Source organism: Hordeum vulgare, chromosome 3H, assembly GCF_904849725.1.
Source record: "Hordeum vulgare subsp. vulgare chromosome 3H, MorexV3_pseudomolecules_assembly, whole genome shotgun sequence".
Classification (NCBI taxonomy): domain Eukaryota; kingdom Viridiplantae; phylum Streptophyta; class Magnoliopsida; order Poales; family Poaceae; genus Hordeum; species Hordeum vulgare.
In genome coordinates, this window is record NC_058520.1 from 29,196,717 (window position 1) to 29,218,616 (window position 21,900).

General features: G+C 44.3%; 1 protein-coding gene, 2 long non-coding RNA genes and 1 pseudogene across 3 annotated transcripts; 2 read left to right on the plus strand and 2 right to left on the minus strand.

Annotated features, from left to right (window-relative positions):
• Nucleotides 1-1,961: 1,961 nt before the first annotated feature.
• LOC123442768 lies at nucleotides 1,962-9,529 on the plus strand. Its single transcript, XR_006630525.1, has 2 exons — nucleotides 1,962-4,041; nucleotides 9,038-9,529. It is a non-coding gene; the product is annotated as an uncharacterized LOC123442768 (long non-coding RNA).
• Nucleotides 7,560-8,514, minus strand: LOC123442769. The gene is made up of 2 exons (XR_006630526.1): nucleotides 8,265-8,514; nucleotides 7,560-8,178 (listed from the first exon to the last, which is right to left on the minus strand). It is a non-coding gene; the product is annotated as an uncharacterized LOC123442769 (long non-coding RNA).
• A 4,692-nt stretch (nucleotides 9,530-14,221) lies between the features above and the next one.
• On the plus strand, nucleotides 14,222-17,093 carry LOC123442766 (cysteine-rich receptor-like protein kinase 10). The gene is made up of 2 exons (XM_045118900.1): nucleotides 14,222-14,627; nucleotides 15,109-17,093. Exon 2 carries the CDS (start codon nucleotides 16,343-16,345, stop codon nucleotides 17,075-17,077), a length of 735 nt encoding a protein of 244 aa, XP_044974835.1. The 5' UTR covers nucleotides 14,222-14,627; nucleotides 15,109-16,342; the 3' UTR covers nucleotides 17,078-17,093.
• Nucleotides 17,094-17,492: 399 nt separating this feature from the next.
• Nucleotides 17,493-18,159, minus strand: LOC123442767 (annotated as a pseudogene).
• Nucleotides 18,160-21,900: the final 3,741 nt, after the last annotated feature.

Genomic DNA, 21,900 nt, shown 5'->3' on the forward strand with positions numbered 1-21,900 from the left:
TAAGGCATGCCCGCCTACGGAACCATATAGAGCGCACGATTGGTGTCTGGAAAATGTGATTCCCTATTTTAAAAGTTGGCACACATTACCCAATTGACACTCAAGTCAAAATTCCTATGGCGGCAGCAGTATTTCACAACATAATCCGGAGTCACAGAGGTGATGAACAATGGCTAGATACACAACAAATGCAGATTGATCCCCTTTTATTTGTCACTCTTCCTGATGGAGATGACAGACCTCGACATGTGACTACACCCTCAAGCAATCAAAGGGACCTTGGTAATTCCATGAGAGATGAAATTGCCAACAGGATGTGGATCGACTATCAAAGAATTCTAAGAGAAAGATCGTCACGGAGATCTGTTGGCTAATGAATTTAGTTTTTATTCCTTGTAGTGCATGTACTATCAAAGAATTCTAAGAGAAAGATCGTCACAGAGATCTGTTGGCTAATGAATTTAGTTTTTATTTCTATCAAAGTAATTTATTGTAATGATGTGGAATTTGAGATATAATATGACATTTTAGTTATGTTATTAGGATTTTGCATTTTCAGATTCTTACTTGATGTGATTTTGCATTTTCAGATTCTTATATTTCTTAATGTTTGAGTTATGTTGCTTGATGTTGATTTATTGCTAAAGTTACATTGTCATAGGTTCAATATGACGCAAAATAGGGCTAAGTGGACAGCAAGATATGAGAAAGGTCTTGTCGAGATACTTACAGAGTACAATCTATCTCATTATCGTGGCCAAAATGGGTGGACTACTGAAGGATGGAATCAAGTTGTTAAAGAATTGAACAATTTATATCCAGAGGCAAGATTTACCAAGGATCAGGTCCAGGATAAGGAAGCTCAACTGAAGAAGCACTACAAAAATATCAAGTCCATAGTCAACCGTTCTGGAATATCGTGGAATGATGTTGCATGTGTGATTAACACAACACCTGAAAAATGGGAGGAGATCATTGCGGTAAGTTTTTATTCCTTGTAGTGCATGTACTTTCCTTTGCCTATGCATGATTTGCTCAACCTTTCTATTGATTATATAGGAGGATTCAAAGCTCAAAATGTATGAAGGAAAAAAGGTTCCCCTTGTATGAGGCATTGGGTGTGCTCTATGAAGGGCACATTGCTCAAGGAAGGCATTGTCTCACATCAAGGAAGCCTCCGACTATCACAAAATCAGGTAGCAACTTTGGAGCAAAGGAGAAGATGGTTGCCAGTTCCAGCAAGAGAAATACAAGAGATCAAAGCGATGACAGCATGAGGACTCCTTCGATAATTGACATCAATGATATTCCTGCATGGGATGATGTTGATGGAGATGCTGAAAGAGAAAACACTGCCCGTGACGAGGAAGAATTTGGCAGTGAAGATGCTGATGGAGACCATCCACAAATAAGTGAATCAAGTGCTAAAGGAAGGAGACCCAAAAAACAGAAAAGTGCCACATCTGTACAACGCCTTGAAGATTCAATGATGGCGTATGTGAATTTCAAGAAAGAGCAAGCTACTAAGAAGGAGAGAGTGTCACAACAAGGAAAACAACCCTCAATTACAGAATGCTTGGAAATCTTGAATGATATGGAAGATGTGCCCGACGAGGTGAAAATCTTTGCCTCTGATGTTTTCAAAGATGCAGCAAACTGTGAGATTTTCCTCGGTTACAACTCAAGACTGCGGGGTATGTGGTTAAAGAAGGAAGTCGACAAGATCAGTCCTCAGCCTCCTACTTGTAAGTCCCATAAAACTTGGTTTTCTGCATTTATTCTCCCCACTAAAGATAAGTTTCCAAGGCTTATTTCAGCGAGTATTCCTTTGCAGCTCGGTTTTCACCTGGCGATATTCCTTCAATCAATCTGGTGCTTTGATCATAGGTATTGTTCTTGCTCCCTCTCCTCTCAAAGATTCATTACAACATCTCACTAGCTCCAAATCTGGATGATGCGGAAGAAAATAGGTGTTACTTTACTTTTTGGTAGAGGTGGGTGCTTATCATTGATCAAGATCAGTTGTTCAGCTGGACGTGAAAACATGCAGATAAAAAGCCTCACTAGAAGCGCAGAATCTGATGCTAAATTAAATTAAGATGCAAAATTGATCTCCAGAATCTGATGCTAAATTAAATTAAATTAAGCAGCAACATATATTCCTGCCCTGTCTCTATGATATTCCACCTATAAGCACAAGTGGCAACACTGTTCTGTAACTAGCACAGCTCAATCCACAGTGGAATGCGTTTAGTTGCTACTCGTACATGAGTCGGGGAAATTAAAGTTCGGTTCTGTATATAAAGGAAAAATATAGAGAGGGTTAAATATAGAGAGTCTCTTGTTCTTCTCTTGTTGGTTTGATTGTGAATCCTGATTTTCTTTTTTCAACGAATCGAGGATTCATAGTCTAGTTGGGTGGTCAGTTATGTTAATCAATATGGTGTGGAAAAGCCTCACCAGATCTTGCCCAAACTCCTTTTAGTTTATACTGAATCTACATCTGACCTAAATACTAGATGCAGTACTGGCAACTGGCAGATAAGTTTGGTGCACTTCATCTCCTAACAATCTGATAGTAGCAGAAGATTTATTATTGTTGGCTGCCAGATCAGGCTGTGTGCATCATGTACAAGTTGATCTCCTTCAGAATAATAAAAAAACATAAGAAACGAGAAGGAAATCACAACGTGCATGTACTCCTTCAGGGAAAAAAATGCTCACATAAACGAGAACATATGGATATGGGTAGAGTTTCCATGTTTTGTTTGATGGATATGGTAGCTCCAAAACAAGCTATTGTATTTGCTCCTTTCCCAGCTTAACTTAACCTTTGTCACATACCAGAAAAGGATACTGGCTTAACTTAAGCATCACTGTAGTTTGTAGACCTTTCATAATCATTAATCTACTTTTATTTTGATGTAGTTAGAGCAGCAAATTGCAGCCTTGGGCACCCTGCATGAGTGAATTCTGGGCACCTGAAAACACCTGGGCACCTTTCATAATCATTAATCTACTTAAGCAGCACTGCACTCTCCCAGCTTTGTTTTCATAATCATTAATCTACTTCTAATGCACCTAAAATTTTTCAGGTACCTCCTTTACAGAGAGGACGACATTGTGGGCACCCTGCACGAGTGAATTCGAACAGTCAGGAAGTCATCAGCTGCTTTAATGCAGGAGAAGAGGATGTTTAGAGTTTCCATGATATCGGATAAACCTTGAAATATAACTCTTTTATGGTGTGATGATAGATTTTTGCCTCGAACATCATGAACTTGATATGATTGTTGCACGCTTTCAGTCGTGATGCGATTCAGTAAACTTGTGGAGCTGAAGTGCTGCCCTTAATTTTCGTCAAATCGCTTCCCTGGCTGCCAAGCCTTGCGTTTTTTGGATTTTCAGTCCATATGTATATGCAAATCTTAACGCAGACTGAGCTTCTCTTTGTTTGTGTTTTGGGGAGCATCTGGGTATGGTTGGATGTGGTTGAGATCCTTTGCAGTATCGTACGAGTCCTGAGCATCTGGGTATGTTGTTAAAAGTGCACTGTGTGTTGCTGAAATTTTGCTGTTGTTGAAAGTTTGTACTTTTGAAATTTTTGGCTATGGCAGCCAGTTTACAAGGGTGGGAGAAAAACAACAATTCAAGCGGAGGTTGGGAAGCGGAATGCAAATACATTCCTTGACATGTATTTTGGTTGTAGGCCAGTGTAATAGAAGTGTAAAATGTTATAAAGGTAGCAAAAAACAACGTTCCAAACGCAGCCTTAGGAGAGAAAACTGCCTTTTTCACTTCACCGGCTGAAGAAACTGACGCTAGGAAGCATCGATGTAAAGCACCCTCCGTTGCTAAGACAAGATTTATTTTGAGACACAACACTCTCTTAGCACTAGTGATAAGCACTCACCACCGTTGTATATGGCCTAACCGGACGCCCGTTCACTCTCGATTGCCAACACACGCTGCAGCAGCTAGGGTTGGCAGCCGACGCCGCCCGATCCGGCGACCCGCCGACGCCGCCCCCTCAGCCCCCAGGTACTCTCGTCCCTCCTCTTCACTCCGCCTTGCCCCTCCATGTCTCCCTTCCTCCTCTGTCCCGATGCACACGGCCGGCCGACTCCGTCCTCCCCGCTCCTCCATCCCCTTCCGCCCAGATCCGGCTGGACGTCCGGCGGCCCAGATCCGGCTGGACGTCCAGCGGCGCCGGCGCACCAGCCTACTGCCTCCAATAATGTTATAACAGAACAATAGGTGCTGGACAATATGTTAGTTGACGATCCACCAATTGATCAAGATCCAACCTCCTCTGCCAGGGCTTTCTATAGGATGGTTAGCAGTGTTGATGAGATTGTCCATGAGAACACAACACACTCGCGTCTCTCTGCAGTAGCCCGTTTGCTAGCAATGAAATCTCAGTATAATATGTCAATTGCAGAATAAGATGATGTATTACAAATCATCCATCAACTTATGCGGTTATGCCTCCGGGTGCTAACTTGTCCAAGGACTTCTACCAATCTAAGAAACTCTTAGAAGGCCTTGATATGTCTTATGTCAAGATTGATGTGTGTAAGAATAACAGCATGTTGTACTATAAAGATAATGAGCATAAAGAGAAGTGTAACATTTGTTGTACATCTCACTACGAGGAAGACCAGAGTAAAGCCCCATGAAAAAGAAAGAAAATACAGGGAGTGAAGGGTCCTCCCTCCTCCGTGTCGCTCCCGCGAGCGACCGGGGGAAACCCTAGCTCCCCTCCCCCTCTCCCGGCTCTCCTCCCCCCTCCACTGCCCTGAGGCACCGCCAGGCGTGGGTGGTGGCGGGGCCTGATTACTCTCCTCGCGTCGTGGTGTCTGGTACGGGATGGACGTTTGTGAGGAGGCGTCGTAGGGCCTGGCGGAGCGACGGTCGGCTTGCGGGGCGGCAGCCTCTTCCTCAGGAGGCGGAGCGGCGTCATCTTGGCGCTCGGCTCAGGCACGGCGGCTGCCCGTCATTCTCCATCGGGTGGTTGCTTGTGGGACGATAGGAGTCTGATCCACTCGCGAAGATGTTGCGCGGAATGGGCTGCATGCGGTCGGCTCCACCATGGCCGTTGGCTGGTCGAGGGGGCGCTTGGCAGAGGTGGTGGCGGGGCGTGCTCCAGGCGCCGGTGGTCTTGCCAAATCTGATCTGGCGTGGGCGGCTCCTCCGGCCGTTGCTTCACAGGCGGCGCGCGGGTGCGTGCCCAGCGGCTTCGACACTTGGAGCTCGTCGGGCGGCGGGTTGGTAGTGGTCCGGTGTGACTGCTGCTCTGGTCGTGGGTGGCTCCACGGCAGCTTTGCAGGTCGGATGCGGCGGCGGCTGCCATTTTCTGGCGTCGGCTCGGCTGTAGCCGGCTTGTGTCGGCCCTCGGTCCCTCTCCTCGTTGTCCGGGTTACTTTCGTTGAAGGGTTGGCCCTCTCCCAGCTGCAGTCCATCGCTCTTCTCGTGCCCGGTACTACAAGACCGACCTCGTCTCGCTGTTGCATGTCTGACCTTGTCTCGCGCCCGATGCAACAAGACCGAGCTCGTCTTGTGCCCGGTGCTGCAGGATGGGTCGATGGAGGCCAGTTTTGGCCAGCCTATTGGGTCTTGGTGCTGGGGCCGCCCAGGGGTGCGAAAGGCAGGACCTTTCCGCTCGTCTCTTTGGTTGGGGTGGCGGCGGGTCTCGGGTGAGGTGGTGTCAAGGTCTTGGATGCTAGGGAAGCGGCCTGGTGGTGGTAGCCCGGTGCTCATGGGCAAAGCTAGTGGCTTGGTGCAGCCCGATGGCCATGGCCATGTGGGCGGCATGGTAGCCGGGGTGTGGCGTTCGATGGCGGTGAGTGTTGGCCGCGGACGGATTGGCGGCGGCGAAGCTCGTTCCCTTCTTGAAGGCGTCGTTGCGGCTCTCATTGCCTTTCGTGTTGCTCCAGGGAAAATTCTGATCCTCAGATCGGGTCATTTCTTCGTGATGGCGTGTTCACGGTTGAAACCCCTGGTTGCTCTTGTAGTGCTAGGGGTGGTGTTGCTGTGCTCAGCGCTTATGTATCCTGCATTGGGTGTGTGCGTGTGTTGTGGTGGCGTGCATTTGTCCGGGTTGTTGTTGATAGTTGCTTTATATATAAAGCGGGGCGAAAGCCTTTTTCGTTAATAAAGGCCCACATGAAGTGGTGAAATCTTGAGATACCCCCCCCCCCCCCCCCCTAAAGGCACCCTATTGATGGTGAATGACAAGGACTTCCCAGAATTTGCCGAAGATTGTAGAAATATCCGTCTTGTCATAGCTGGTGATGGTTTTACACCATACAAGTTGAATGATGGTACATATACTTGCTGGCCTGTTTTTGTAGCTCCATTAAACCTTCCACCTGGTATTCTCTTGAAACCAGAGTATTTATTCCTTAGCCTTGTTATGCCTGGTCGTGAACATCCTGGTAAAAATTTGAGTGTCCTAATGCAACCTTTAGCTGATGAACTGATGCAGTTGTGGGCGGGGCTTGAAACATGGGATACTTATCACAAGGTAAACTTTCCAATGAAAGAGGCATTTCTATGGTCAGTCCACGACTTTCCCGCCTTTGGTATGTTTGCTGGGTGGGGTACCCATGGCAAGCTAGCATGCCACGAATGCATGAGTGATTCCAAAGCATTTACTCTTCAATACGGGTGGAAGCATTGCTGGTTTGATTGCTATAAGTTAGCATGCCTTTGTCATTTACTCTTCAATAAGCCCGACTGACAGGCAAAAGCGAATTTCCCTGTCAAGCTATCCCTGTCGTCTTTTCCTGACGGGCGACCGATAGGAAATACTTTCCCTGTCAGGTTCCCCCCTTTTCCTGTCTGTTTTCAGCCCACAGAAATATTTCAGTTGATATCATCTTGGAAGTAAAAAATGTTTTACCCTGTCATAGTTGCATACCTTAGTTGGCACTGTCTCCAAACCCTAACATAAACCTTCAGTCCCAAAGTAACATATCAAGGAGAAATATAGTACAGATAGTCCCCAAGAATAAGTTATATGTTTCCACACTACCCATTTCCATCAGCATGTTAACAAAGTGGAAATGATAAATCCCAAACGTTCAGGATTTGACCATCACAAATCGAACTTTTTCGATGGCAGTTTTAGTGATGCGAGGATGGCAAGTTTAGTTGACACACACGGCAATTTTCTGGCAAAAAATACACTGAGCACGGAGTTACAATGCTCGCGTCACTAAAATTGCCATTGAAAACATTTGATTTGCCATCGTCAAATCCCGAACGTTCGTGCGTTATCGGGGTCCTAACAAAACACGCCCGCATTCCCTCCGCCCTCCCCTTTTCGCTACCGCGATTGACCTTATTGTTGAAAAAGCTACCTTCCTATGGCCTTCAGCAAAGGTTTCCGTCCAGTACTATGAATAGAAGAATATTCTCTTGGGGATGAAGAGTTGTCCTTTTTACAATGGAAAAGCATGTTACTCCTCCATCCCTATTTCCATGACCGCTTGTTTTTCTTGAATAAATTTAAGCACTGGTTTTACCAATAATATATTAATTATATTTTATAACTGTTAAAACCTGCAAATTGATATGAATTTTATTCCCCTTCATCCAAACTCTAAAAAGGCCACATGATAACTTTACAAGAAAACACATAGTTTCACATCGCATTATAAGAATGTCCCTTTAATAATGGGCATGAATCTTATGTTAAAGCAAGTTAGAATCTGCCAGAAGAAAAGAAACAAGTTAAAATATTCCTTTGTAGTCCATTTCCTTCAAGAAACATTTAAATGTCCTCAAGAAATGCAGAACCCCAATAATGTTTCATACTCTAGAAGTTTTTGAAGCAACCTGAACCAAACACTGTCATAGATTAGTTTTAATGAAACTATTTCATAATTTAAAACATGTACACTACATGTCTGTTTCCCATTCCCTGCGAGTATTATCACTCCTAGGCTACAAGAACCATACTCGAAACCGAAAGACATCAACAAAAAATCACAGACACTCCTATCTTTTCAAAAAGAAAATATCTTCATCACAACAACGATCACATCTACAAGAGGAAGACACAAATAAAGAGAACAAACAAGTACATCACTAAACAAATTGAATGTCATCTTACCACATCAATCTTTTAGTCTTCAGGTCTAAGTTCGCGGAAGTCAATCCCGGGCACAACACCTGTAGTTTCAAACAAACCAAGCAGAATTAAAAACCAAGATCCAAAATTAGGGATCAACAAGCACATGTGAGGCTCCGGTTCTCACATCGATCTGCTTCTGCAAATAACATGGCGGCTTTCTTGAGCCTGTGTGGTGGATGCATGCAATGGATCGCGACAACGTCGTTGACGATCTCCTCCACAACAAAGAGCCTCAAGTTTCATTGTTCTCACTTCAGGCAATTAATGTTCAGTCATGCACCACAACTCAGTGGCGGAACTTGATGAAGATTGTTCAGTCATGCTCCACCACTCAGTGGCGGAACTTGATGAAGATTGTTCAGTCATGCTCCACCAGGGGGCAGCGGCCCCCTCAGCATTGCACATAGCTCTGCCACTGGCCCCTAGGCTGTCACACTTATCGCCCTGGCCCATAGTCAGCCCTTACTTACAGGGTTCTGAAGGGCTGATGGGTTGAACTTTACCATCGCTACACTACCAGCAGGGGGGGGGGGGGGGGGGGGGGGGGGCAGTGGCCCCCTCAGCATTGCACATAGCTCCGCCACTGGCCCCTAGCCTGTCACACTTATCGCCCTGGCCCCATAGGCAGCCCTCTTACAGGGTTCTGAAGGGCTGATGGGTTGAACTTTACCATCACTACACTACCAGCAAGGGGGCAGTGGCCCCCTCAGCATTGCACATAGCTCCGCCACTGGGCCCTAGGCTGCCCATAAGCAGCCCTTACTTACAGGGTTCTGAAGGGCTGATGGGTTGGACTTTACCATCACTAGCACTACCAGCAAGGTGTGCAAGTTGGATCTCAAGCTTTAGTTTTTTCTCTGTTTGCTAGTTCAGAAACTTTGCCTTCCTAAATTGCAGGCAAGTCATCATCAATATAATGTCCAATGGCGATGCTGGTGCTTCGGCATGCTGTGACAGCAGCCAGCAGCCTCCACTCAATCCTATGGATGGGTCCTAGGCCGCCGCACCTTTCGCCATGGTCCAGCCAGCTGCCATGAAGGATGCCTCTTGAGAGCAAGCTGTTTGGGATGGGCGTTCATGCGCCCATCCAATGGGCGTTCATGCGCCCATCCAATCATGCTGACTACACCCACCCATGGCGTTTGCCCGTTCTTGGCAAAAGAAGAAGAGACACCCAAGTCATGAGTGCACCCATCCATGGTGTTTGCCCGTTCTTGGCAAAAGAAGAAGAGACGAGGTAGAGGAGCCCACAATGCTATATGTTGTATTTTAATTTTATTTTTATTTACTGATGCCTGGTGGTGATGTTTGCCCATTCTTGGCAAAAGAACAAGAGATGTAATTATTTATACTCCATTTAGAGGTATATAGATGCTGCACTTGAACGAATGATGCTACATCTGGTGTCTGAAGCAGGGCCGACCCTAGGCCATGGCAAAAGGCCAGAAAGTGTCTGAAGCAGGGCCGACCCTAGGCCATGGCAAAAAGGCCGAAAAGTGTGAGGCAGGGCCGACCCTAGGCCATGGCAAAAAGGCCGAAAAGTGTGAGGCAGGGCCTACCCTAGCCCATGGCAAAAAGGCCAAAAAGTGTGAGGCGGGGCCGACCCCAGGCCATGGCAAAAAGGCCAAAAAGTGTGAGGCAGGGCCGATCCTAGGCAATGGCAAGAAGCGTGACGCCCAAGAACTCCTCCATGAGCCAATGTGTTGGAAGCTGCCTAGAGGGCCAATCTCATTCAATCCTACAGATTTTTGCTCCGTGTATTTTACTTCTCTTATTTCTTCTTCAATAATTTATCTCAAAAAAATGTGTTCTTTAATTTCCGTATGTCATATTTATGCGTGCTGATTCTGTTCTCAAGGATTCAAATATTTCAGAAAATAAGTAAATAAAAAATCCATCTCGCCATTCTAGCAAGTATACACATGTTAGTTCTTACTCTTTCAAAAATATGAGTCATTTCTAGAGGAACAAGAACACGTCGTAATTCGTGCACATGTATGGCAATTAGGCTATATCTGTGATTATTTTCTAATAACTGTTTAGGTAAATCTAAGTTGCTAAATCAAATATTGACAATATTTTGAATCGTAAACCATACAATCAAGCCACGATCCCTTCTTAATGCCATAATTGTTTAATGATAAATGTATGCAAAAGGGAAAATATTATTTATATCTTGTGGGTGTAAACTCCGTGGCCTCATGAGTGACATGACCGGTGGGGGCCAGAGCAATATGTTATTTTTCCTTCAATTCTATTTTTGTTTCTCTTTTCGTCTTCCTTTTTCCTACTTTTTTCAAATAACATGAAGCATTTTCTATAAAAACACAAAATTAATAACATGAACATCTTTCCTAATATACAAACATTTTCTATTTTATAACATATGAATTATTATTGTATATATTGTTCAAAATTAGTTTTTAGTTCTATATATGCAAAAAAATAAAAACAAGGCTTGTCTATTTAGTTGGCCGCATTTAAGCCAGCTCGTTAGCAGCTGCTGCAGGTGAGCTGCCACTATTGCTCTGGACTAGTGACGATAACATCGCCAATGATCCAATTAAATGGTTAGTTAAGCAGGGGTCTCAAATTTATTTGATAGTCTCGTGTAATCTTTCTTCTGCTTGTAGTCTGTTACCTAAGCGGTATGTGAAATAAAATATCTACCGCCGTACCAAATGTCGTGGTATTGTTTGGTGTTAACTTTGTAAATATGCTATTTGTTTTTGAAGTTGAACCGGTCGTGATAATTCAATATTTACAAATATTCAACTAAAATAATACGATGCATATGCATAATGACTTGGACTTTTATTTGGTATTTTTTTTGTATTATAAGTGTTAACTTACATTTCTACTCAACAAAATCTTCCATCGCACCTCATCCGTTTAGAAAAAAACCCTCATCAGAACCTTATTGAATAAATATACATCTTTTTGGCTACATTTCTATTGTAATTTTATTCTCATGTTTTAAATTTATTGTGTGTGTGTATCGGCACATGACGCGAGAGTAAGTTCTTTCCTTATATATAAAAGAAGCAAACTAACTTGAATGTCTACCCTATATTAGCCCTTGAAAAATGGTCTTGTGTCACTAGTTTTATTTATCCTTGTTCAGTGTTATCAGTGTTTGTGGTTCCATGGTCCTATATTCATATATATCATAACCCAGGTTCCAATAATTTATTTATGGGATCGCTTCTCTTTAAGGATGCAGGATACACAATCAGTTTTGTGTCAATATTGCTTTTGTCTTTAATTTGTCGTGAACATGTGGTGAGCGATTTTACTTACTAGGAGTCTGGAACCAATAATGTGGAGTCCATGGAGAATAGTGGGATGACCTGGTGTGTTCGATTGTGGCTGCCATTCTTATGCCACATATGAACCAAAAGCAAGATACCAGAAGAAGAACTCAGTAAAGGAAAACGATCTTTTGTGTTCTATACTTCTATATGATACTGTGATGGAAAATGACTGGCCATATTTGAGTGTTACTCCCTCCGTAAAGTAGTGATCTAAACGCTTTTATATTAGTTTACAGAGCGAGTACATTTTAGTATGACAAACTGGGCCTCCGAGCAAGTTTTCTTTTCCATTATATCGCCTTTTCTCCTATCCCAGTGAAAGTCCTAAAATTGTCCTAGTAGTATTTCAAATGCTGGTACTGTTACATAGTTACTATATAAGCTATATATACTGCCAAGTGAATGACTGGCCATGATTGCGGGTTTTTTCTTGATAGTTAGGATCAATGGCATGAAAACTGTAGTAGCATTCAGACATGATTCTATTGCTCATAGAGGCCATATTTGTGTCTCCGAGAAAGCTTGTTTGCTCATCAAATAGGAGTACATATTTTGCTATTGTGAGCTTGCACATTAAATTGAAAGGATAAATATCAGACAAATGAGCATGAAATTTGGCCTCCTCAAATTTTTGCTCTTTAGCTCTCCCTATTAAAGATCAAAGTGTCCGGTCCACTAATTTAATATGATTTTGCAGGTACTGATTCTTCTCCAACAAGGGTATCCGGTCCACATACACTAGCTGCAGACCAGTAGTGGTGAGCTAGCTTGACTAATGGTTCTCAAGCGCTAAATGTTTTTCCTCACATGGGTGTTTATTCTGAGGAACGCTTTCGGTGCTGTTTTGACTATTCACAAACTACATAACACGTAGTGACCAAAATGCAGGGGGAAATGCTTAGAGGGTGTTTGGATACTCTCTAGTCATGTGACTAGTAGTAGTCAGACTAGAAGTTTTTAGTCAGGCCCTGTTTGGAAGGTGACTACTACTAGTCAGCATTAAATGTCTCTGTATTAAATTATTCTCATTTATCTCCCTTCCATTGGCGTGCCAGCATGGGAGGATGAGCCATTAATTGGAGAAGAGACTTTAGTCACTTTTAGTTGGGGGTGGGGTGACTAGGGACTAAACTAGTTTTAGTCACCCATTAGTCAGGGGTGTTTGGAGGTTTACTGACTAAAGGTGACTACTACTAGTCTCTAGTCTCTAGTCTCTAGTGATCCAAACACCCTCTTAGCTAAACCCTGTCCTGAATACCTTGAAAATTTATAATTTGTTTTTGGAAAAATTGACAATATTGATAGATGATGCATCTTTCATGCATAAAGTTAAATTGTACTCACACCTTACAAAACTACATACCCTGCTATGAATAATAGAGAAAGTCACCAATCACATGAGAACTTGAAAGTGCTACTGTCTACAACATGGCCATTTCTCTTTTGTTTTCCAAAGTACGGGTTAAATTTGGATACTGAAATTTCTTTCATGCTAGGCTCATAGCTCATACTGAAATTAAGTAGATAAACCTATCTTCGAGTGTGCCATTTTATTTTGGCAAACTGGGCCTCCAAGCAAGTTTCTTTTTCATTCTATCGTCTTTCCCCTTGTTCCAGCGAAGTTCGTGAAATTCCTAAAGGTGTCCTAATAGTCCCTCAGATGCTACCACTATTACCTAATTATTATAATCTATATATACTGCTAAATAAATGACTAGACACCATGATTGCAGTTTTTCTTGGCATTGATGGCATGAAAACTGTAGTGTTTTAATTTTTGAGAAAGCGCAAAAGCTTTGCGTCTTGTTGTATTAAAAAGGCAGGAACAAAGTTATTTACATGCCCAAGCGGGCAGGATCAGAACAAGAAACAGAGCAGGAAAAGGGCCATGAAAGCTGTAGTATTCAGACAAGATTTCCCTTGCTGATAGAAGTCATATTTGTGTCTCCGAGAAAGCTTGTTTTCATACGAAATACAGTACATTTTTGTTAAGATCTAAGTATTTGCTTCACTGATTTAAAATGATTTCACAGGTACCGATTCTTCTCCAAGAAAGGTCACCATGGGGGAGGGGCATACACTAGCTGCAGACCAGTAGTGGTGAGCTAGCTTGACTAATTGTTGTCAAGTGCCAAATGTTTTTCCACATGCTCACATGGGAGTTTACTCCGAGAAACGCTCTCGGTGCTGTTCGACTAGCTCATAAACTAGAGAACACATACATGCTTAGCCAAACCCTGTCCTCAGTACACTTCCGTAACACGTCTGGATATTGGCAAGGAAAAAGGACTGAGTAGAGTTCTGATGTTATATATGTAGAGCCAAAATTTCTAGCTAACCAATGCTATACAAGTTTTCCTTGTAATATTTTTTTGTATGGCTTATAAGGGGTTCAAAACCAAACTTGTTTCCTGTTCTCCCACTTTCTACAAAATTGGCACTAAATGACTCCAAAGCTATCTTGAAAAGGTACTTGCCGCTCTTAGTGCTTAAGGTGCTACAATGCTCAAAACGCATGCATGGTAGCACCCCAAAAACTCATGATTTGTTTCTAGGAAAAATGCTAATATTGACAAAAAGATGTATCTATCATTTGTAAATCTGGATTCTGTTCCCACCTTAAAAAACAATAATGCATATATCCTACTATGAATAACAACCAAAGTCACTATTCACATGAGAACTTGAAATTGCTACTATTTACAACATGGCCTTTTCTCTTTCATTTTTCGAAGTGTGGGTTAATCCGCATACTGAAATGTCTTGCATTTTAGGCTCATAGTTCTGTCATTATTTTTAATGATTTCTGTGACCTTCTGAGGTTTCTACGGTGATGTGTGTGTTAGCAACTTATGAAGGTGTACTAGCTTTCCCCTTGATTCCTAACAAGCATGATTTCTCTTAATACAAGAATTATTTACATATTATCATAAGCTTGTTTGGTCGTCAAATCAAGTCTGGTTTATATCAGCAACTCCACCAATTGAATTGAATTGAAATGAGGAAGCACAGAAATGTATCATGCGAAAATGATTCCCTCAATCAAATTGGCTGGTTGAAGTTAGACTTTGATGTTTTAGTTTGTTTGATTTTCCTATATGTATTTGCAGATAGATTTTTCGGTGGAGCTGGTGAAGGAGGTGGACATAGGCTGCACAGGAGTGTACGGACAAGTGAGCTCAAACTCCTTGTGCACGTTTATGCTTTAACACAAATAAAGCATGAGTTGTCTGATTGAAATGGTTGGCACTGCAAATGTTTGAAATGATAAAAGAAAGAAGTTGCTAATAATAAAAAGGCATAGACACTTGTCAACCAGAAAGGAATGTCTCCATTGGTATACTTGTAAAAGAGCTCTAAGACCTCACTTTTTAGAACAAAATAGTAATTATAGAGGAAAGCAGTTGTCTTTTATTATCAATTTGATACAAATTTTTATCACATGGTATCAATTTGATATAATTGGTACCTCTGAAAATGGTTAGCATAACAGATAGGCCCACTAACGCACACAACAGGGTAAACAGCCAACTTTAATTTATTACTGTATTTGTGCAAAAGGAGTTGTCTTTTATTATCATTTTGATTAATTTTTTTATCACATGGTATCAGAGAGTTTTATTTGACTCATTTTATAACATTGTTTAATTGCAGACAGATCTTTGGCGAAGGCTGGGAACTAAGGCAGGGTTGTGAACCAGGGCAGGGAAAAAATGGGGACGCAAATGTATAGAGGTGAGCAAGACCACCCTGTATTCTGTAGTTTAAGTATCATAGTAGAAAGCATGCATGGATAATCATATAGTTTGTTGTCTAAAGTGACCATAGTAAAATTCCTCGAGTTCCAGAATACCATATAAAATAACAATATGTAATTAGTAAGGAAAAGAAGCCATTTGATTAAACAGAACAAATGGTTGGGAAAATTGTTAGCACATGACGAATTGCTCGGAAAATTACAGGCATTGCGAATAAACAAAGTTGTGAAGGTTGTCTATGTTCTCCTATATGCTGTGCAGATACTGAAACTTGTATTTCCTCTGTACCATAATAATTATAGTTCTCCCCAACTATAATTATTATGGTACAGAGGGAGCAGAATGCAACCTACTGCAGCACCATTTATACCTTCAGAGTCTGTCTTCTGGTCATCCAAGTCCCAGTTGGAGAGTTCTGCATGCACTAACACTGAATAACGCACATGCACAGGCAGCAGCATGCATTTCCAGCCCACCTCTGTTTCTGTTCTGCAGCATCCTCCCTGTTTTTCATTCATTTTTGCTCTCCAAAACGGCCAGTTGCTACTCTGGATACAATTTCATGACACAAGTCACATTCTGCATGCAATTTACCATGCAGCCAAAACATTTAATTATTTCCTTGCTACAGATGAACATTCTTCAGACAAAACATTCTTCAGCCATTATGCATTCACACAACACAGATGAACTAACACAACCACATCAGTTGCAGTCTTCAAAAGCAGTCCTCAACTTGAGCAGAGCAAAGCAGATACTGCAGAATGCAAGCTTAGTTGTAGAATTTGCATCGTTGGAAAACTGAATTAGGACTCACTTTGGAAGAATATTATTATTATTATTATTGCCTCTTAAATAGCCAAGAATATTGTTTCTGGAAGAGTGGAGTTATATGTAGTGTGATCATGTTGTTCACTGAACTGAATATTGTGGAAACTGCCAGTTTAACTAGATCATTTAGAATCTATTTGAATAAAACTGAGAAAGCAGCATAAGGGAATGACTGAAAATCTCATTTTCACAAGATTACTAGCTAAATTTGTTGAGTTCATGTTTGTGCTTCTTGAACTGCATCACTTTTCATATGTCACTAACTTGGTACTCATCTATCTTTTTCAGGTCATGCCGTCATGGTTGCACTGGTTCTTCTTACCACTGTCACAGCAGCAAGCCCGATGACTGGCTATTGGGATTATCTCTGTGACGATGGCAACTACACTGCGCCCAGCAAATACCAGCAGAACCTTGAAAAACTGTCCACCACGCTGCCCGAGGCGGTCGCCTCTTCCCCCACTTTGTTTTACAGGCAGATAGCTGGTTCCAGCCAGGACAGAATACATGCTCTGGCAAGATGTCATGGTGACACAGAGGCGTATGACTGCGAGAGATGTCTCACTCGGGCCTTCCAGGACGCCCGGGTTGTATGCACATTCAGGAAGAGTGTTTCTATCTACTATGACACGTGCAGTCTCTGGTTCGCTGAGAAGAACATCAAAATTCATCTTGGATATTGGAAGTCAGACCTTATGGCGGATGGTCCCCCAATACCTGCCTACTGCAAGGCATTCAAGAAGGATGCCAGTACACTTATTGCAGACGTGGCAAGAAAGGCAGCAGATTCTCCTCAAAGGCATGCCACGGGAGAAAAGGATCGTGATGAGCGTGCCTGCAAATACAAACTGTACAGTTATGCTGACTGTTTACCTGGAATTTCAGCTGCTGAGTGTCAGGCCTGTTTGGAAGATCTGACCACTACACCAAACCTGAGTGGTGGGCAAATGGGTGAGCGAAAGGCTACCCTATTGTGCAGTTACCGGTTGGAGCCTTATCAGTTCTTCAAGGCTACGAAAGGTGAGTTACCATGAGATGCAGAATTGAATGCTTCTTCTGTTGGTCATATTTGTTAGGAAGTATTAATATTAGTCTAGGAGTCCTTATTAGTCTATTAGTATTAGTCTAGGAGTCCTTATTAGTCTATGTTTACTTTCCTTGCACCTCAAGTCATGTGTAATATATATATATGCCCCTTAGGCCTTCAATACAGATAAGTTGCTTTCCTAACATGGTATCAGAGCCTAGGTTTAGGTCTCCGGACGTCGCAACTCGTCCTCACGATCCAACTTTTTTTCCCGTTCCTGCTCCAGCCGCTGGATCTCGTCGCTGCTCCGCAGCTTCCGCGCCGTCTGCGCCTCCTGGCGCGCCGCGGCCGCCATATTCGCCTCGGCCGGCGGCCGCCGCCTCCAGCCGCCGCCGCCTCATCTGGATCTCGCGCCCCCAGCCTCATCTAGATCTCGCGCCCCCAGCCGCCATCTTGCGGTCCTCGACGAAGGCCGTCACCTCGGTGGCGTACGAGACCTGCCGCCCGATCTGCTTGAAGGTGTGCGCGAGTGCTTTCTTCTGGCGCAGCCAGACGAAGTCGGTGGCGCGGTTCTAGTCCACCTCCTCCATGTCCGCCAGCGACAGCAGGCCCAGCGGCATGTTGGTCTCGGCCAGCAGCTCCACCGCCTTCTCCGCACACAGCGCCGCGCCGTGGTACACCTCCACGCCCTCCCTCTGAGCCTCGATCGCCTGCGCCATCTCGATTGGTTGAATCAAATCTCGCGAAGTAAACTCAGATTCAACTCTGGATGGAGTCAACGCGCTCGAGTTGCTGGGACCTTTTTTGATATTGGGGTATTTGGTGTGCTGCTACATGTTGCTGGCGTGCTACTACCTGCTGCTACCGGCTGCTGCCCTCATCCGTTGCTGGTGCTCGTCAGGCTGGATCTCGTCTGCTTCGGGTTCTGTCAGATCTCGTAAAAAAAGTACAATGTCTTCTGCATACACGATGGATTTTGCATCTTTGTGTCGTGTATGCTTCCTAGCTTTTAGCTTTTTTTTCCCGCTGCGTCCACCAAATTCGTTGATATTTTGTGTTTTCTCATGCCATGCGAGTCCACCATACCTTAGTCCGTCGGCCTTTTCTTTGGTCCTGATCCTTTCTATGCAACTTTTGTGGCCTATTTGCCCTTGCTGTTTTCTATAGGATTTTCTAGACTTCTTTTGCATTGTCGATCTACGTCCATCGTGCCTTATCCGTCGAGCTTCTTTTGCCGACGGTTGTCGAGGACTATGATTTTCTGCACAAGTTTTTGTTAGGAAGTATTAGTATTAGTCTAGGAGTCCTTATTAGTCTATTAGTATTAGTCTAGGAGTCCTTATTAGTCTATGTTTACTTTCCTTGCACCGCAAGTCATGTGTAATATATATATGCTCCTTGGGCCTTCAATACAGATAAGTTGCTTTCCTAACATGGTATTAGAGCCTAGGTTTAGGTCTCTGGACGCCGCAACTCGTCCTCACGATCCAATTTTTTTTCCTGTTCCCGTCAGGCAACGGCTCCTCCTCGTGCCAGCCCCTGCCTCGTCCCAATCTTCTGCCGCCGCCTCGTCCTGCTCGATCTCCTCTCGATCTGAGCAGGGGCAGCTCGTTCTGCTGCTCGATCTGAGCAGGGGCGGCTCGTCCTGGGCTCTTCTCCGCCTCCAGCCGCCGCTGCCTCCAGCCTCGGCCTCCCCTCATCCGCGCCGCGCGCCCGTCCCCCGCGCAGCAGCAGCCATGGCGACGGAGACAGAAACCCCCGCCGCGGCACCGTGCCCCCTCCTCGGCCCTCCCCTCACCCGCGTCGCGCGTCCCCCGCGGCGGGCGCGGCCGCCGGTGACGACACCGACGCGTCGCATCCGTTCCTCGACCTCCTCGACGCGGCCTTCAACGTGCCGTCGGCCGCGGAGATGAAGGCGGCGCTCACGCCGCAAAGGGCGCTCAGGAACTCGGGCCGCATCATCCTCGCGCAGATCAGCGCTGGCTCTGCAATCCCCCTCGTCGGCGTCCTCCTGCTCGCTCCCGAACAAGCCCGCGACTTTCGCGCACCACGGGGCCGCCAATTTTGCTGCTGTCCGCCGCCAGATCGGGCTCCAGCTCGAGGCGGCTTGGATCTTGTCTATGGTCAACGCCGGCCTCACGTCTCTAGAACGGGCCGAGTGGCTGCCTCTCTGTCCGCCTCATCCAGCTCTCGTGACTGCTCATGCATCTACCTTCGGCATGGGATGCAGTTCCTGCTGCTACGTGGTGCTGCTCCACCTGCATGTGCTCCTCCTGGCTGGCTGCTGCTCTGTTCCTGCATGCTTGTCTGCTGCTGCTTCTTGCATGCGCTGTTTGCAATCTTGCTGCGTGGTAATGCGTTCGATTAGCTGCTGCCTTTCTACATGGCCGGCTGTGTGCTGCATCTCGTGCTCCCCATGGCCGTTTACCATCGCTTGGCCTGCTCTACTCTGTTTTGGTCTCTGATTTTTTTTACGCTGCTATTGCATCTAGTCTTGAGTTTATTCTATGCTTCTAGCTTTCTATATTTTTCGGCTGCGTCCATCAAATCCGGCTACCTTTGTCATGTCATGCTTCTAGCTTTCTAGTCGATGTTTTGTGTTATCACGTCATGCGAGTCCACCATACCTTTGTTCGTCGGCCTTTTCTCCGGTCCCGATCCTTTCTAAGCAACTTTTGTGGCCTATTTGCCCTTGTTGTTTTCTATAGGATTTTCTGGCCTTCTTTTGCATTGTCGATCTACGTCCATCGTGCCTTATCCGCCGAGCTTCTTTCGCCGACAGTTGTCGTGGACTATGATTTTCCGCGCAATGCTTTATTCTCTTGATGTGCCATCTTATTTTGACAACCCATCTTCTCTTGATACTTATGTTGTATCTTCAAGTGATCGGTGTCTTCCTCTGATGTGCCATCTCTTCGGTGTCTTCCTCTTGATGTGCCATCTTCTTTTGACAACCCATCTTCTCTTGATACTTATCTTGTATCTTCAAGTAATGCGGTGTCTACCTCTGATGTGCCATCTCTTCGTTATCTCCTTCGGTGACTCGACAAGTTTTGAAGACTCTTCATGCTACGACGACACTCTCAAGACGCGGATTTGAATTATCAATTTTTTTTAGTATTACACTTCTTCAAATGCAATGCTATTGCATACGCTTTGCATTTGAGGGGGGGTGTTAGGAAGTATTAGTATTAGTCTAGGAGTCCTTATTAGTCTATTAGTATTAGTCTAGGAGTCCTTATTAGTCTATGTTTACTTTCCTTGCATCTCAAGTCATGTGTAATATATATATGCCCGTTGGACCTTCAATACACATAAGTTGCTTTCCTAACAATTCTATTCTCTTGATGTGCCATCTTCTTTTGACAACCCATCTTTTCTTGATACTTATGTTGTATCTTCAAGTGATGCGGTGTCTTCCTCTGATGTGCCATCTCTTCGGTGTCTTCCTCTTGATGTGCCATCTTCTTTTGACAACCCATCTTCGCTTGATACTTATCTTGTATCTTCAAGTGATGCGGTGTCTACCTATGATGTGCCATCTCTTTGTTCTCTACTTCGACGACTCGACAAGTTTTGAAGACTCTTCATGCTACGACGACACTCTCAAGACGGGGATTTGGATTATCATTGTTTTTTAGTATTACACTTCTTCAAATGCAATGCTATTGCATACGCTTTGCATTTGAGGGGGGTGTTAGGAAGTATTAGTATTAGTCTAGGAGTCCTTATTAGTCTATTAATATTAGTCTAGGAGTCCTTATTAGTCTATGTTTACTTTCCTTGCACCTCAAGTCATGTGTAATATATATATGCCCCTTGGGCCTTCAATACAGATAAGTTGCTTTCCTAACAATATTCTTTTCCTTGGATAATGTGTCAACTACATACAGGAGGGCACAAGACTCTTTGGATTGTGCTCGGTGTAGTGGGAGGTGCAGTAATGCTGACAATCGCCTTTTTGCTACTTTGGTGGTGGTTTCCGGTACATTTTTCTTCCCAATTCTTAATAATCCAACTAGTGATGTATTGTGTTTCACCCTGGACACCCCTTGCCATTTATTACCCTTGCTCAATTTAGTACGTAGGGTAGCCTAGGAGGATTCGCTTAGATAGCTCGAACGTAGGGTCTCTGACAGGTAAGCTTCGGGAGGTAGTTGATACAGCGGCGAGGAGAGGCATTGATATCCTTTGCGTCCAAGAGAACAATTGGAGGGAACGAAAGGCGAAGGAGGTGGAGGATACCGGCTTCAAGCTGTGGTACACGGGGACGGTTGCAAACAGGAATGAAGTAGACATCTTGATCAGCAAGAGCCTCAAGTATGGAGTGGTAGATGTCAAGAGACGTGGGGACCGGATTATCCTGGTCAAGCTGGTAGTTGGGGACTTAGTTCTCAATGTTATCAGCGCGTATGCCCCGCAAGTAGGCCACAATGAGAACACCAAGGGGGAGTTCTAGGAAGGCTTGCAGGACATGGTTAGGAGTGTACCGATTGGCGAGAGGCTCTTTATAGGAGGAGACCTCAATGGCCATGTAGGCACATCTTGTTAGGAATATGCAACTTGTATTCCCATGAGGCCATAGGCCGGTATATATACATGTACAAGTGATGGGCTATATGCAGGAAACCCCTTATATATTGGGATAAATACAAAAAGGTACATGACTTATATTATAACTCTAACACTCCCCCCCCCTCAAACTCATGGTGGATGAACAACACTGAGTTTGGAGAGATAAAAGCCATGTTGTGCTCTAGTCTGGGCCTTTGTCAGGAAATCCGCCAAAATCCTAAAGTAACCACCATAACCAAGTCACCTCTGCCGTCA

Bases quoted from the DNA above. Each gene is read 5' to 3' on its own strand.
- LOC123442766 (XM_045118900.1), top strand. From the start codon at position 16,343: ATGGTTGCACTGGTTCTTCTTACCACTGTCACAGCAGCAAGCCCGATG.